The sequence below is a fragment of the Misgurnus anguillicaudatus genome, chromosome 6, assembly GCF_027580225.2.
Source record: "Misgurnus anguillicaudatus chromosome 6, ASM2758022v2, whole genome shotgun sequence".
Taxonomy (NCBI): domain Eukaryota; kingdom Metazoa; phylum Chordata; class Actinopteri; order Cypriniformes; family Cobitidae; genus Misgurnus; species Misgurnus anguillicaudatus.
The window spans coordinates 28898601-28911580 of record NC_073342.2 but is presented as its reverse complement, the minus strand read 5'-3'; the positions used below and the strand labels follow the sequence as shown (position 1 = coordinate 28911580).

At 36.2% G+C, this 12980-nt stretch overlaps 1 protein-coding gene across 4 annotated transcripts in view; it reads right to left on the bottom strand.

Annotated features, from left to right (window-relative positions):
- The window catches only part of LOC141364358 (synaptotagmin-7-like), a 122778-nt gene extending 118987 nt beyond the window's left edge, over positions 1-3791 (bottom strand). For 2 of the 4 annotated variants that reach the window (XM_073868943.1, XM_073868947.1), the window contains exon 1: positions 2985-3776. In XM_073868943.1, coding sequence (XP_073725044.1) covers positions 2985-3021 — 37 coding nt within the window. In that variant the 5' untranslated portion in view covers positions 3022-3776. Of the gene's footprint in view, positions 1-2984 lie in introns of all 4 variants that reach the window. The other 2 variants (XM_073868944.1, XM_073868945.1) reach the window with 2 other exon arrangements.
- Between the last annotated feature and the right edge of the window lie 9189 nt (positions 3792-12980).

Genomic DNA, 12980 nt, shown 5'->3' with positions numbered 1-12980 from the left:
CTCCTTTAGAGTTTTAATAGATGAGATCTTAACAATGTCATAAACTAAGCTCACAATTTGCCAATACAGTCAATATTACAAAAGATTTAATATAAACTCAAACATTTCTTATCAAATTTACACAAATCCAGAATATAACAATAAAAAATTACAATAAAAGATTAGTCCATTTAAAAAAAAAAAATCCAGATAATTTACACACCACAATTTCATCCAAAATATTGATCTCTTTCTTTGTTCAGTCGAGAAGTAATTGTGTTTTTTGAGGAAAACATTCCAGGATTTTTCTCATTTTTATGGACTTTAATGGACCCCAACACTTAACAGTTTTAATTCAGTTTAAAATTGCAGTGTTAAAGGACTCTAAACGATCCCAAACAAAGCATAAGGGTCTTATCTAGCGAAACGATGTCATTTTTGGCAAGAAAAATAAATAATATGCACTTTTAAACCACAACTTCTTGTCTTCCTCCGGTCCTGTGACGCGCCAGGGCGACCTCGCGTAATACGTCATCACATCAAGAGGTCACGGATGACGTATCGAAACTACGCCCAACTGTGTTTACAAGTGTGGAGAAAGAGGACCGATTCGACGTTGTTGTATGTCGAAAGATACTAATTAGTGTCTTTGTGTCAGTTTTTTGTTTAAAATGGTCCGCAAATGTGCGTTTCATATATCTAACACGTGACTTTTTGACGTCAATACGCAATTACGTGAGTTCGCGCTGGCTCGTCACACAGCCGGATAAAGAAGAGAAGTTGTGGTTTAAAAGTGCCAAAGATGACAATCGTTTCACTAGATAATACCATTATGCCTCGTTTGGGATCGTTTAAAGTCCTTTGACGCTGCGTTGAAACTCCAATTTTAAACTGCATTAAAACTGTTAAGTGTTGGGGTCCATTAAAGTCCATTAAAATGAGAAAGAACCTGGAATGTTTTCCTCAAAAAACATAATTTCTTCTCGACTGAACAAAGACAGACATCAGTATTTTGGATGACATGATGGTGAGTAAATTATCTGGATTTTTTTTTAAAGAAAAATGACTAATCCTTTAATTGTACAGCTCTATGTTATTTTAGGAGAAACATCTGAGACATCGTTGATACACATCTAAGAAATCTCCTGAGCTATGAAAGAGCAACCACTGTGTAATAACATTTTACTCGGGGTTAACAGAAGACATATAATACCTGCAAGACTTCTGCTTTGTTTAAAGCTTCTATGAAAATCAAATCAACCTTACATGTATCTCTATATGAGGTCATATGAGCTCAGATGTAAAAGCCGCTAAACGCCACATCAGTCAAAAATTAGGCTATTATAGGTTCATCAAATACATTCTCTTAAAAAATCCACTTAAACCTGGACTTGCATTTGAGCTCCTTATTAAGTCACTAAATGGTGAGTAACAAGCATGGAAAAATTTTTGACACGATTCCAGATTGTGCCTTGTGTATACAGTCTGTTCGTAGTTCGATTCTCGCGACTCAAAATGAGTTATTTCCCTCATTAACGGCCTGTTATACAACACTTATGGAGTTTTAATCAAACACAATTAATGAACGCACAGTTGCGTTCATGTGACCGTACTAGCAGAAACTTACCTCATTTACCTCAATTAACTCGTAAAAATAACGACCATTCGGTAAAATAACTGTAAACATTACAGAGAAATCCCTTCAGTTTAAGATCGAACTCGCGCTTCCCGCCTCCACCTTGACACGCGCGAAGAATTCAGAGCCGCTCAACGGCGAAATTTGACGTCACTTAAACTCTCCACAAACACACACCTACTACAAGAGCTTTACTAACAGCTATAAAGGTAAGCCCAGACTGGGTGAAACTGATGCAAAACGATCTTAAAATGTTTCTAAACATCTGCAAATAAGCAAACTCTGGCTGAACGTCACATTTACTTATATTAAGGACATAAAGATTGACAGGCTCAATATGTATTCATTGGGATAAATAAATTCGTTTTTTTGCATATCAAAGTTTGACAATGAAAAAATTAAAGCCTTTCTTTAAAATTCTGAGACAATTCTGTGTCCAAAATTGTTCTCTATATGGCTCGTATTATAGTTGGGGACTCATCCGTGACCGCCTTCTCTATTCAAACCCACACAGTCGTATTCACGCCTGTTACATCCACACTGCCATTACCCCTCCTCAAACATTTGAGGCATTTTTCTTTATGTCTTTTCTTTATGTTTAGCAGCAGGTGTTGCTGGCACAGCCCGAACGCTTTTGCGCTCGTAATTCCAATCACCTCCCGTCCGTCCGGAGCCCCGGAGCTATTCATTTACCGTGGGAGGGACACCGGAGAAAATTATAGTGGACGCCCCGTGAATTTACGGGGAATCACGCTTCGGAAACACGTGGGAGAAATAACATAAATAACAGCCACCAGCAAGGCGCCCACGTAATATCATAAGGATGCACGAGGATTGCTATAATGTCGCGGTGATGTTGCGCGTAACTGAGAAGAGACGCAGTGTCTAGCCACGATTTGAGATGCTATGACCTTGTGATTTAGTCATATGTCCTTTATCAAGTCTCTCGGTGTCAGGGTATATCAAGGAAAAATGCATCAAAGAAGCGCGCATCGGGCACACCAAGTACTTCCGAAGCGATGTATTTCATTATGCAATAACAAAGACCTTCAATGCAAGTGCACGGGACCTCAAATCAAAGTTTTTTTCCTCCTATCAAATGTGCAACAACGCAGCATTGCCACGCGAATGCCCGTTGGCAATGCAATTGAGCGCGTAACAATGTAAAACATTCAGCGCGTGCCTATGTATAAAACACGGGGGGCAAGGGGGCGATGACCCCGTGACAGCAAACAACTGTTTGATCGTGCCAACTACACCATCCCAAAACCCTCTCGTGCCACCCCGCCGGACCAGCCTGCGCGTGCCAGCACCTCTCCATACGAAGGTACTCCAACAAGTTTTAGGTAAAAATAAATAAATCACTAACCTTTGCTGTAGTAGCCCTCCTCCCTGTTCAGATACATGGCTGCTAACTGATGATGTTCTCCTGGTTGGATAGGCTGACGTGATCTCAGTGGTTATTGTTACTCCGCCGGGTAAACTCTTGCGGTTCCGTAAGTGTTTATTGTGTCGTTGCTCGGCGGAGAGTCATACTAGAATTACGCGCGAGCAGGTTGTCTGCACATCTACTTTCTCTCCCTCCACACATACGCGCGCGCGCGCGCGGTGACGTGCTTTGAGACATTGCCCCACGGGTGGGGTGGGTGGGTTGGGGTATAGAAAGCACTGGAGCTGTTATGGTGTGTATACTGTATGCATGCACATATATAATGCTTTGACAATGCAAAACATTCATGCCAAATAAAACTTATAAATTCACCATGCATGCTCGAGTGGCTTGCACAGTGAAAGATTTGCTCTTGGGAGAAAGCGTCGTGGATGTGTGCCTTTAAAACAAGATTGTTTCTCTCCTTTGAGTCTTGAAGATGCACCTGGTACCCACTCGAGTAAGTGTCACACTAGCTGAAGGTGTGCTTGTTGCATAACATCCTATTTGTGCACCCGTGGCGCAGATGAGACTCCGCAGGTGGGGTTGGTCGGTCACTATCCCGATGGGGAAGGAGTCCGTGTTCTCAGCGGGTTGCACCTGCCCCGCCTTATTGGCCCGGTTCTCACGCACAGGTAGCGATGGGTATCGTGAAGAGAAAAATAAGTAGAGAAGAAAGAGCGAATGAAGACCTACAATAAACAGCATCTCCCCCGTCCCACGGACTCATTGCGCACGCCGCTCACGCCTCTAAAAAACTGATGGATTGCATGTCAATGTGGCGGCGTCTAGCGGTGTAATCGCGCCATTACAACAACAATACACCTGCAGTTAAGAGACAAAGACAGACAAACTTTACTATTCTGTCATCATTTACTCAACCTAATGTCAGTCCGAAACCATATCATTTTTTATTTGTCAAAATTTTTATCCTGACATGTTATTTGTACGGTAAAACGTCCAATGAAATTGGGCTCACGGTTGTGAAAAATGAATCATAAAAATATTAATTCGACACGTGTGCTATATTTACAGTATACTCCAAAGCCATACGAAAGCTTTTTGTGAGGAAGAGACAAAATTTAAAGTGATACGTATTGAAAATCATAGCCTACCTGTTTTTGTTTACGCAGATTTATAGACGATTTCATCGGACGCACGTGCGTTGTGGCGGTGGGCGGAACTTAACTTCCGGTCTCAGTTTGTTTAAAGGGGTCATAAAATAAGTTTTTTTAGAGATGTAAATTAAGTCTGTGGTGTTCCCAGAGTGCGTATGTGAAATTTTAAATCAAAATACGCCACAGATAATTTATCATAGTATGTTAAAATGTACACGTCAGGCCTGAGCAAAAATGTGCAGTTTTTGGGTGTATCCTTTAAAATGCAAATGAGCTGATGCAAACACTGATTGCAATGATGGTGGTTTGTTGAAATTGAAACTCAATTGTGCTGTCAATTATTTATCTCTTCACTGCCCTGCAAAAAATGATTTTAAGAAAAAAAAATCATAGTATTTTTGTCTGGTTTTCAGTAAAAACATCCAAAAATTCCCAAATTAAGATGCCTTTCTTGATGAGCAAAACAACCAACGAAAACAAGTGAAATTTTTAGACCAAAAATATCAAACTTAAGTGATTTTGTGCATGAAACAAGCAAAAAAATCTGCCAATGGGGTAAGCAAAAAATCTTGAAAATTTTTCTTAAACACTAAATTCAAGAAAAATTTGAGAAGAATTTGCTTACCCCATTGGCATATGGTTTTTTTTTTGTTTGTTTTATGCACAAAATCACTTAAATTTTATATTTTGGTCTTAAAACTAAACTTATTTTCTTGGGTCATTTTGCTCATCAAGAAAAAACATCGTAATTTAGGAATTTTAAAATATTTTTACTGAAAACAAGACAAAAATACTAAGAATTTTTTTCTTGAAAGTCATTTTTTGCAGTGTGGGGCCCCAATTATAGCACTTAAACATGAAAAAAGTTGAATTTTCATGCTATGACCCCTTTAATGGTCTTACTAGTGGCTAAACTGAACTCTGTAAAAAAATACCTTGTCGAAAATAACAAATGTTTTAGTTTCCTAAAGACGAGGGGAGAAGGCGATCATGGATAACCGCTTTGTGGAGGTTTGGCAGCTGATCTGTAGTTAATATTGTATATTATATAGTACACATTTTACACTGTAACGTTAGCTCAGTGAAGTTTTTGAAACGCTTTAGCTATGATATATGAACTAAGGTAATCTACTTGTTTGTTCCACGAAAGCAATTTTTTATGTTGTTACTGCTAAAACCGTCTATAGGATGGAGACGCTGGCTGTGTTGACGTCATAATATACTGACATTTTAAAAATAGCTTCATTATCTTGTTCTGAATGCGTATTCACTACTTATTCTTATGTTGTATTATTAAACAAAACTGTACGACTTTTCAGTCAGTTGTCCTGTTGCATTGCACACCTGCCCAATCTGCTATTGGTCGAGTTCTGTACATGCATTCCCAATGTATTTTATATAGCTGTAATGCACTATAAAGGTAAATATTTAATATTGGTGCATCTCAATCTAGTTGTAATTTTAAATATGTTTAATGTAACCTTGTGGGCTTTAGTGTAAAGCTAATGAAACCCAGCAGAGATGCTGTTCAATCAAATGAGTGACTTATTAAATAGAGATGCTCATTTTATCCTAAACATATTACGTTGTTCATTATTTTAACTTAATGACCGTCCAAACGTCCCCAAACACCAGCTGGCGTCATTTAGTTGGCAATCCTGTGGTTGTTCAGATATATAACGTCTCTATGTTAAGGTCAGAGATTGATGCCAGCGGTTTGTTTAGTCAAATTAAACGCATTTAATTTGTCTCACATATGGTTTGGGAGTTTCGATTAAGGCAAACAGGATTTATTTATATAGGGTACTGGCCAGGCCGAGGAAAGATTTACTATCCGAACACAGCGGGATGTACAGTAGATAATAAACTCTTATATAACCTTTACCATTATCTGTTACATCTTTAACAAACTGCCATAAGGGTGACTTGATGCTCGATGAACTGTGTCTGGATGGCTTTGTGCTGCTCTTAATATGACACTGTTATTCGTGCACGTACACGAAAAAGTGTGTGCGTCATAGTCCTGATGATAAACTACTGTAGTGTTGTAGTCACCAAAACCATAGACATTTAATTTAAAACACAATATTTACGATGAAGCACAATTCCAGCTTCAAATAAAATCACACAAAGATATTTTTAAATTATGAATGTACTGTACTGTAACTGTTGTGTATTGTGATGTAATCTCTGCATCTTTCAGCAGGTGTACTTATGTGTGGAGGAAGCCACGCCTCCTCCCAGTAATTACCCACAATTCATTATTCTCATCCATTCATTATCTCCTGCTAAAGTCAGCATTTATATGAGGTGCATTAGGAAATCTGTGACACTTACACACAGACCTAAGTCAGAAAAAGTCAGTATGAAGATTAATGGTTTATTGTGTACAATGGGAATTTAATTGTACCTCCAGGCAAACCAGTGTTGAGTCTGTATATTTTTACGTAACGTTATTAAGCAATATGAAGTGGCAAGTTTTTACATGCAATATGTATTATAATGATGCCCGTGTGAAGCCGTTAATGACTTGGAATTGGATGTGTTATACACGAGACTCATTACGGTAATTTTGCATGCTGCTGTAATGCGTCTGGTACCTTTGTTGTGCTGTAGATGATCATCTTATAAATCAAAGGCTATTATGGAATTACATGAGAAAGCTGTGAGGGGATCTTCTCTGTGTAAAAGACACCTACAGTGTGTTAGGGTGGGTGTTTAGTGTGGGTGCTCGCTAAAGTGATCTTTAGCGCTCATTTCATTGCTGAATTGTTCTGTATGTCTATGCACCAAGTTACGCACTATGTGGTGGTTTTTCGGACAAGGCATGTTTGTGCTGCCTTCATTTAAGGACACCTTGCACTGACATATCTTAACACATATTAAAGAGCACCTATTTCATTGGTAAAAAAACAATGTTATTTTGTATATTTGGTATAATACAATGTGTTCGCCTGGTTTATGGTTAAAAAAACATTATTTTCCTCATACCATACATTTTTGTAGCTCCAGATTTTACTCTCTTCCTGAAAGCTCTATGTCCCTGATTGGCCATCTAATCTGTACGTTGTGATTGGTCTGAATACCTCCGTGACATCGTCCGGAATTGTGACGCTCCTTACCATGTTTGAAAGATTCGCTCACAATGCAATGCTAACAGGAGTTAACTTGCATGCTGAAGCGGGAGGAATTATGATAATGTCGGTCTTATGTCACCAATCCCAGGATGTAAACTGTTGCCTACAATCCGTGTGTTTGTTGTAGTCGGAGAAAAGAGATTTACGTTGGATACGATAACTTGTATCATCATTTACTTTGGGGTTTGTACCTTTTGCATATCGTTAAAGCAACACTATGTAGTTTTTTTACCTTTAAATAATGTCTCTAAAATTATTTCAGTGATAGAACAACTTTTAACTGGACAAATTGTACTGTTGCTGCAACCTGAGCAGCCTCCTAGCTAATACAAGCACACTCTGAAAGTGGCGGTGGAGGGTAGAGCACACAGCCCCGCCCCTCCCCCTGCCTGCAGAAGAGTGTCTGATACCAGGCACTGTTGCGCTTTTCAACCACATGGGGGAGCTGTAAGTCATTTTTACATGGAAACTACATAGTGTTGCTTTAACATGTACAAATATTAGGGATGCACGATATATCGTTATCGGCCGATAACTGCTTATTTTTAAGATTATCGGTTATCGGTCTGATAGCAAAATTAAGCAGATAAATGAAAGCCGATAAATGATGGATTATTTTGGTTTGTCGAACCACTTCACTTGCTCATTGCTGGCCATGTGAAGTTTTGATTGGTGCTTTCTGTGACATAGCACGAAGATGACACGTGTTGCGGGCTTAAGAAGAGTATGCTAGTCTAGCACAAAGACAAGATGTCCACGGTCTGGGAGTTTTTCATTGTGAAAATAATATGAATATTTATCGGCCTATATATATATATATCGGTTATCGGCCCCCAAATATAAAAAGTTATCGGTTATCGGTATCGGCCAAAATTTCCATATCGGTGCATACACTTACACACCAGAGAAAATGTAAAATCCTAAATCGGACAATAGGTGCTCTTTAATGCCATTTAATGATTTGTTTCAAGATGCACACCAGTATTGTTTCTTTTTTTGTTAGGTTTGTTTGTAAAAACTACTTTAATGTACAAATTAAAGTATTAAGGTTTAATTTAAACCCTGTCTGGGAAACACCCCAGAGCATTTCATTTTTAGGGTTGGGATTGTTAAAAAAGTAAAACAATTCTTTGTTCGAGTGCATTATGATTTACTCTAAACATAATGAACATCGTGACATTTACTCCAAGATGTCATCAGATTTTACCCCAACTTATCATCCATGATTAAAGGGCGTATACACTGTCAAATTTTTTTTGAAAAAATTGTCCTTAGCTGTCACTGCGCTGTAAAATAAAAATGCATAATTTTTGTCAAATCAACATTATTTTTTAAAGTTAAAGTAGCATACAAATATAAGTTAAACAACTTCAACTAGTTTTTATAAGTTATGTCAACTATTCACAGGTCAATACTTAAAATATTATGTTGAATTGACTTACAAAACCAAGTTGTTTTAACTAACTGCATTTTTTCACAGTGTGGGGCGGTACCCTTTCTTAAATTACATTTTTGCACCTAAGAGGTCCTACTTAATGTGACCCTGGACCACAAACCCCGTCATAAGAGGCTTTTTTTTTTAATTGAGATTACAATCATCAATTACATCATTATAATCCATAAATCTGGAATCTGAGGGTGTAAAAAAATCTAAATATTGAGAAAATCGCCTCCGTATGATTTTTGGCATTAAAAAAATCAATAATTATGACCCATACAGTGTATAGTTGGCTATTGCTGCAAAATACACCTGTGCCACTTATGACTGGTTTTGTGGTCCAGGGTCACACATTAGTTCCTCATGCCAAATGTATACATATAAATCGTACATATTAGGAGTAGGACCATTTTAAAGAGTGCTGCCCCGGTGACAGCTCGAGACCATTTTTTGACATTTTTTCTGACAGTGTACCAAATACTAAGAAAATATAAATGTTTTATGCATACATACAAGTAAATTTAATAATGGTGTTTATGTGTTTGGTTTCTAGGACTGATCTTTAAAGGCAGTCCATCACATCTGTCTCATTGTCTCTCTATAAATATCTCTGTCTTCTGCTCTAAGAAAACTTGATTCCCATTGATTTAGTGACCTATATACACATTACCATCTCTCTCTCTCTCTCTCTCTCTCTCTCTCTCTCTCTCTCTCTCTCTCTCTCTCTCTCTCTCTCTCTCTCTCTGGCTGAATGGATGAGCTAATAATAGTTTAGGGTGGATGTTTACCCTGAATATATGTTTAATATATGCTCACATGCGTGCAGCTGCGCTTTAAACTAATTATTATCATGAACAGGTCATGACGTGTGCGTTCTTGACCTGCAGCTGTCAAAGATCAACCTTAGTTAATGATGATGTATGTTTCTGTTCTTTTAAAGTGAAAGTTCACCTTTATATGACATTTTTGTTATTGTTTCTCACCCTCAAAAAAAAAAACAATTGACATGGGAATTTTCATTACAAGGTTAATCTATTTCTTTAAGAGATCTTATTCACAGCCTGCAGTTTGTGTAATATTTCATACATTCAGCTGTAGTACCTAAACTGTATATCCTTAGGTTTTGTGTATCTATCTAGTCTAGTGCATTCGACTCACAAGCTTTGTGTATTTTGAGGTCACACAAAAATAAATAGTAAACGTAACCTGCAGGCTGTGAATGCAGCGAATGAGGTCACCGTAGTAAACACTGAAGATGAATGGATCATATTTTACCGCAGTCGATTTGAAACCTAACCCTGACCTTACATTGAATTTCAATACACACACAGACTGACTGAGATTATATTTCCAGTGTGGTTTTCACAGAAAAAAATAGTTTTAAGATGTCTTTTCAGCCACCCATATTTAACTTAAAAATAAAAATGTAAATGTAGCCTTGTTTTGGCTGACTCTTGGTGTTTTTATAATGTAAAAATGGATCATATAATGCAATGCTCACACTGGATAAAATCATTTATTTTTCATTACAGGCAGTGAATTATTGATATCAACCCTACAGTGACATCTAGTGTCTGATTCTCATTACTGCACAGATTATAATGACCTTGAAGAAGGGCTTTTGTTATGTGAATAAAGCAAATATTCAGTAGAAAATAGTTCGATTTTGCCTTTGAGTATTTCATCATATCATTTGCATGCATGGATTATTTTTAATCAATAAAATATGACACGTGTACTAAACATTTTTTTTTGCAAAAATATTTAAACAGAATCATTACAGGCAGATCAGACCGTTTTGAACAAAGTTATTTTATTGAACAACAATCTGTGACAAGAAATGCAACTTTATCACTGTGTCATTGCCACAATGACCAAAACCTTTGCTATGTTTCGGTCTCACACATGTGATGTTTGTATATCAACACACACATATACACATTCACGCTGCCTTGATATACAGATTCACTTCCAGTAGGGCTGCATTGTGCACATATTTGTGTATTGTGTAGTTAAAGTTGTGTTATTGCACTTTTCGGAACGCAAAAGCATTGTGTTAATAACTTTATGGGTCAGTAAACAAAAGCACGTGAAGAATTTAGGTGGATCTAAACATGTCAATCAGATTTTATCCTACTATGAAAAGAAATTAATTTGATTTGCATAATAGGCCTTTAATATACCAAATGTGGTAATAATTTAATTTAATTTTAGAATTTAATTATTGCCCCCAAAACTTAGTTTTCTGTTCATTTAGGATAAAATGTGACCTGATCGTGTTTTCAAAGTGTTTAAATTCATCAATTTATTTGTCAACTATTTCTAATTATTGCATAAATATGCGCTGGTCTTTCTAAATATACATATATGCCCCTTATTATATAAAGAGTGAAATCACAAATATCTAACATCTAATTTGATACTAAATCTTATCAATCAACATTGGTTATAATGATTTAAAGATACATTCTCTGCTTTGTCAAAAAAAAAATTGTTGATACGTAATATCTGTTTTTTAATATATAGGCTAGTATATCGTACGATATCAAAGGGTTTTTTGTGGGTGCGTGTTAATATTGCATTTGTGCCAGATATCTTTTGTGCTTGATGTATTTGTCTATTTTTGGTGTTTTGCACCACCTGCTCTCTTCAAGTAGAAAAAGAAAGGACAGATGGTGGAAAAAGAAAGAGAGAGAGTAAGTTTAACTTGTGTTACATAAACAACAAAAAAACAAAGCGCACAATACCATCAAACACACAAATCCATACAGTTGATTGACCCCCGCGCGCACACAATACATGAGCCATCACAAAACACATCACTTCACAGCTGATAAAACATGATTGAAAAAAAAACTAAATCATCACATAACACAAAAAATTACAGACAATAATCATCACAGTAATGCAAACATTATCTCAAGACATTTCAGCATTGGGAATGTTCAGGATAAAACACCAACAGATGAAACAAAAACAAGGCAAAATAGGCCATTAGGGTCGGAAAGTCATTGGATCTTTCGAATTTGGCATGAAGCTCCGATCTAACGTCACGTTTCATATAAATGTCATTTAAACATCGATATGTGAGGTAAGCAGTCAGACGGTTTATGTCAAGTATGACCTTGTCAAGTCCGACGTATGACCTTCATAAATAAATAAGAGCATTTTAGTAATGATGAATCTTCACTAGAGATGTTCACTTGTAAAACAGCACCATGTAATCTTCTGAACTTCCAGTTAATGATCATTAGAGTTATTCTCATATTAAACTGCCAGACGATAGCCACATTAGAAAATCAAAGACGCAGCACCGGTCTTAACCTTGGGGGGGGGTGCAAATACCGAAAACCCTGATTGTTCGGACTTAAATGGCTTTCTCCTGTAAGATAATCTTGTAAGATACGCTAGCTAGGTTTCCATCCACCTCCATTTTTTTAGATATCGCATAAAAAAAGATGCAAATTAATTCGAAAAATTAGCATTCTGATAAGAATCAAGTGCTTTAATTGAATAAATCCCTGGTTTTGTGTCAAAAAAGTTGTGATGGATGGATTAGGATAACTAGATTAGGGCTGTCAAACGATTAATCGCAATTAATCACATACAAACTAAAAGTTTGTGTTTGCACAATATATGTATGTGTACTGTGTGTAAGAATTATGTATAAATAAATACACACATAATAGTGTATGTATTTAAGAAACATTAACATGTGTATATACATTTTTTATATTTTTATATTAGTGCTGGGCAAAGATTAATCGCGATTAATCGCATGCAAAATAAAAGTGCATTTTTGCATAATATATGTGTCTGTGCTGTGTGTAATAATTATGTATATTTAAACACATACATATATACATTTCAGAACATTTTTATTTATATATCTATTTTTTGTTTATATATATATATATATAGAGAGAGAGAGAATATAGAATATATAAAAATATAAATAAATATACATATACACATGTTTCTTAAATAAATAAATGTATGTGTGTGTATTTATTTATACATAATAATTACACACAGCACACACCCATATATTATGCAAAAAATTTAGTATGCGATTAATCGAGATTAATCTTTGCTCAGCAGTATTTTATATATATATAAAAATATTTTATATATAAATAAAAATTTTCTTAAATTTATATATGTATGGTACACACACACATATTATAATAACACAAACTTTTATTTTTTATGCAATTCATTGATTAATTGCGATTAATCGTTT